We start from the raw sequence: 5251 nt of genomic DNA on the forward strand, positions 1-5251 counted from the left end.
GTTATCATTCTCTTTCATCTTACTCTTGGCCCCTGCTTAGTCACGACTCAAGATCTCAAAAACCCTAGCAATCATGTTTGTTAGACCTACTTTGACATTCTTGTATCTGATGAAAATGGTGTTATTACAAGGAATATCATCAAATCTAAAAGTAGAAGTCGAGTTGGTGAAATTGAAAATCAAGTTGCATACAATTTAGTAATAAAACATTTATTATGTTTTGTAACACTTGAGTTGCGTTTGTGTCGTGGTTATATTATTTTCAAACTTGAACACCTATTGTTGTTTGTAAGTTTTATGAAATTTTATTTAAATTATTATTGGATTTTTAAGGTTTTTTGGAAATTTGTTAAACATGTTGGGTTAAAAAAATAAAATAAACAAGTCAACCCATTTTCAACTCATTGGAAAATCTCAAAACCGTTTACATAAACACATAGGGTTAGAATGACTTGACACTTCACAGGGTTAGAATGACATGATATTTTCAACTCGTTTAATTAAACAAACAGATCACCAAAAAATGACTCAACCCAATCCACCTTTATTTTTCTATATCTTTTGTATTTTTTTTCCTTACTATTATTAAATTAAACAAACAGATCACCAAAAAATGGCTCAACCCAATCCACCTTTATTTTTCTATATCTTTTGTATTTTTTTCCTTACTATTATTAATTGAGGGGGTGTTTGGCTTAGCTTTTCACAGCCCAAAAGTCCTTTTTGGAAAAGAAAAAAAAGCAAAAGATATTTGGCAAAACTAGTTTTAAAAACTACTTTTGGAGTTTTTATACAAGGAAAATGAACTTTTTGGAAAAGTCAGAAAATCCCGACTTTTTGTAACTTTTCGAAAAAAGACTTTTGGGCTGTGAAAAGCTAAGCCAAACACCCCCTGAATATCGATTTAGAATCGGATAAAAGAATGATAAATGATTTGTGTCTAAAAATAAAATACCAAATAAATCTCAAATAAGAATTACTCATTCAAACAAAACATATTAGTACAAACAAAGTACATTTAAACTTAACTACCAAGAATATCATATCAACTATTTCCCTTTTCATACAACACCAATCATCTCCCTCACTAGTAAATACAATCAATAATATTAAGAAGTCAAATTCGGTGAGAAGCCAACCACTCTCGTGCCGCCACAAGGTCCGGCAACACGGTGGCACCGGATTTCTTCCAGTCCAAGGCATCCGGAGTTTTAAAGCGGTCCAACAACAATGCATGCATTCCAATACTCTTAGCGGGTAAATAGTCTTTTCGCATGCTATCTCCAATGTGCAAAGCTTCTTCGGGGGCTATATTTCCCGCCCTTTCTAAAGCAATTTTGTATAATTTCGGATCCGGTTTTTCAATTCCCTCAAGCCCCGAAAATACACCAAAATCCCATTCCGATCCCTGAGTTCCAAACGCTAACAAAATTATTTTATTGTATCACGTCGTTTTGTTAAAATGTAACCTATATATGAGTGCGTCTTTTTAACTTTTTTAAAAATTCTCAAATATTTTTTAAATATCATTTATCATGACCACATTTTCACTATGGGGAAAAAGAAGGGATAATATACTTTCATTTCTTTCTATTACAGTATTTTTCTTTTGAAGGCATTCTACTTTAAAAAAATCTACCAAAATATAGCATTGTACTTCTAGTTTTTTTTTTTTTTCTTATTAAGTAATTTTACTTTGAAAAATCTTCCTAGTTATAGCAGTGAAAATTGTTTTCTTTTTGGATATCATTGCTATATTTGGTAAGATTAACTAAAGTACAATGTTGTAATAAGAAAAAATGAAAGTAAGTCGCCATTTTTTGTATTCACTCCCAAAAACATGACTGAGTCACAGTATTACTATTAGAACCCTAAAGTTCATTCAAATTTCATGGTATTTGCTTCTAAGTTTTCTACATTGACCAAAATATGATGGAATTGACTATGTTAAAAGCTATATTTCAATAGGAAACAAAACAACTAACCTCATGTAAGCCTAGAGCTGGAAGAATTACATCTGGATACCTGTATTCTGCATTGCTAACAATTCCAACTGTCACACCTTGTGAACGAATCCATCTTAAAAACGGTTGAGAATCAGAGAATACTGTGTAAGGTGCAGCAGAACCAAAGGTGGAGTATATACGCCTGAATACTTTCTCAAATGTCTCTTCATCGAAATCATATCCTGCCTAAACAAACATTTCAAACAAAAGGGTAAAATAGTCATTTACTCCCAAGTCCCATTCCACCTTTTTTAGTGGGACGAAAGTCTTTTGTCATGTCATGTCAAAGAGATGAATGAAAGAAGTGATTAAAAAGTTCATAAAAGGTACCTTGATAAATGAATTTTTCACACAAGTTTTCCACCATACAATGTTGGGCATTTTCTCAGCATGTCCAAAACATGGATATTTTTTTGCCATTTCTGTGTATGCGATTTTAAATCCATCATGAACCCTTTTGTAATCTGGACATGGAAGCCCTACAGATTTAGCAGCCATACAATAGTAGTCACCAAGCTCTCCCTTGTAAGCCATTAAAGTGCCAGTAACATCCACAGTGATGCATCTCAACTTTGTTATGATCGACATATTTGAAGCCGAAAGTTTGGGTTTTTTTTTCTTTTAATCGAGATGATAGAACAAGAGCATTTAGATGATTATGTTCCACAAATCAAGAAGTTCCTGCATTTGAATGGAATGGAGCATTATGAAATAGTGAAAGATCTTGTTTGTTTGCCATGTAAGAAAGGAATCTGATTCTACTTTTTCATCCCCTGATGGAATGGACAAATAAAATGACGAACAAAATCAAATTTAATGATCTAGTCAAAACACATCGTTTCATCCCAGGTCAAACCAGAATCGATCGAATGCAAATGCAATAAACTATAAACCCTTCTTCCTCAAAATCAAATTCAAGTAAATTTTCAAATCGAGCAACAGTAACAATAAAAAAAACATAGATAGTTACCGATCAATCGATGTTCGTGCTTGAAGTTAGCTCGAATAGTCAAAAACCCATAAAAGAATAGAGAGATGAAATTGAGAAAAGATGGAGTTAAGTTGAGTAAATACCAAGAAGTTGAAATGGAGGAAGAGAGAATCTCAGTTGCTTCGTTTAAATCGCCATTGAAGGAAGCGAAAGAGCTTTGGTTGTTTTTTTCAAACAAGGCACATCGAGTTAAATAATGATAATGATTCGATGCACTTCTTTTCGATTCCTTCAACAGTAGTACTCTTGGACGCTTTCCCGCGGCGCCCGGAGGTGAAACGAGGGGTGGTGATGGTGGTGGTGATGTTTGCCCGAGAGATAGAATTCGCTGTTGCCCGAGAGATAGAATTTGCTCTTGCTGGCTATGGAGGTAAGGTTGTTACATAAAAGGTCCCTATGATTTCAATTTGTTTCTGTTTTTACCCACTTTTACTTCTGCTTTTCATGCTACACCATGGTCTTGCTTCATGCGGATAAAAAATGAATAAGGAAAAAAGGTATAAGAAAGTAAATTAAGTTAATTTATTTTTTCGTTAAGGTTATTAAGTTAAATAAAAATCACCTAAATCTGTTAAAATAAAAATGTACAAGTTGACTATTTTGTGGTTAATTTTATCATGTTTGATATTATTGTCAATTAATGGAAGTTGGGGGGCTCCAGTGTATTTTCAGAGTTTATTTGAGAAAACCGTGGACGCAATCCATGCCTCCGGTTTTGTTTAAAAATCACAATAATGACTAATGAGCGTCAAGTTTTAGGCTCAAAGTAAACTTAAAACAACACGTTTCTAGGTAAGGTGGATTAAGATGTAAAACAAATTTTATTATTTTAATAATTTTAATAATTTTGCTACATATAGACATGCTATAATTGATTTAAAGCATAATGTAACAAAAGGCTTATACTAATTAAGTGCAATAACATATTCAATAAGATAAAATTGAATTTTTTATTGAACATTATTAGTTTTAATATTCTATAATGATTGGTAAAATATGATTGTTTAGTCCGATTGTTAAAATATCAAAGGGAAGCAATTTGCTGGAAGTAAATATGTTTGAAAAAAATTGGATACGAACTCTAAAAATGCAACAAAACTGCTAGCTCATAAAAGAGGAAGAAAGGTTTTTTCTTTCTTAGTTCTTATAATTATTATAATTATTATGTATTTGTATTGACAATAAGATGGTTGATGTAATAGTTCAAATATGAAAGAGAAAACTGTGATTATAAATTTATTTGCTTGTAACTTTTTATTTAAGAGAAAATTACAAATATAACCAAAACCGATAATTACTTTGTAGAAAATAGCAAAAAAAAAACCTAATTACAAAAATAGCCTGCAAAATTGCTGCGATTTGAAAAAGCCATATGCGAACGTACAAGTCGTTAAAGCACATCCATTATTTAGCGACTTGTACGTTCGCAGATGGACTAGTTCATCTACTATTTCACATTCCATCTGCGATTTCATCTTTTTCGCAGGTATAAAAACATAAATTTTTTTGTTTATTTCATTTTTCACACTTTTCGTTGAAGAACTCACTCTCTCTTTCTGGAAACACTATGGACGATTTAACAAAAGAAATATTAATTCATTTTATTAAAAAGGTTTTAAATAAATTTTTCAAAAAAATTACAACAACAGTGATAATTTTTTGCTAGAATTTATATATAATATGGTTGTTTCATAGTCAAATCCTATCAATTTCGTAATAAATAATAATAATAATAAACGAAATCGTAGATGAACTTAGTTCATTTGCGATTTTAGTCACTTGTACCCCTATTTATGATGAATGGGATTGTTGCACTCCACTCGCCACCAATGCAGAAGGATGACACCGAAAAGAATGGAAGGCTCTTTCGTGAATGGAGTGGAATCTACCTTTGAAAAAAGATTTCCTATCTTCATAGGAATCAATGGGAGAATGGAAAATTGCTCAAGTGGGCAAACCGATCTTCTACCGGGTTCCTTCCTTCGTAGTCAAATCTGATGATACGCTTTGGCGATATTACCTACCAAAGAAAAACAAATTCACAGGAAAGGAGAGATAAAAAAAGGGAAGGTTCTGCTGAGACTCAAGTTAAGTTCATCTGTGATTTTAGTCATTTGTACCTCCTATTTATACCATAAAAAAAATAAAAAATAAAAATAAAAAAATCATCTGCGAACGTACAAGTCGCTAAAGCATGGATGTGTTTTAGCGACTTGTACGTTCACAGATGGTTTGGTGAAATCGCAGATGGACT

The 5251-nt window shown here is 32.2% G+C and overlaps 1 protein-coding gene across 1 annotated transcript; it reads right to left on the bottom strand.

Moving 5' to 3' along the window:
• Positions 1-959: 959 nt before the first annotated feature.
• LOC111908640 (uncharacterized) lies at positions 960-3342 on the bottom strand. The gene is made up of 4 exons (XM_023904458.3): positions 3081-3342; positions 2337-2687; positions 1986-2192; positions 960-1408 (listed from the first exon to the last, which is right to left on the bottom strand). The coding sequence occupies exons 2-4, from the start codon at positions 2592-2594 to the stop codon at positions 1118-1120; spliced, it is 756 nt and encodes a 251-aa protein (XP_023760226.1). The 5' UTR covers positions 2595-2687; positions 3081-3342; the 3' UTR covers positions 960-1117.
• Between the last annotated feature and the right edge of the window lie 1909 nt (positions 3343-5251).

This window comes from Lactuca sativa, chromosome 8 (genome assembly GCF_002870075.4).
Source record: "Lactuca sativa cultivar Salinas chromosome 8, Lsat_Salinas_v11, whole genome shotgun sequence".
Lineage (NCBI taxonomy): Eukaryota > Viridiplantae > Streptophyta > Magnoliopsida > Asterales > Asteraceae > Lactuca > Lactuca sativa.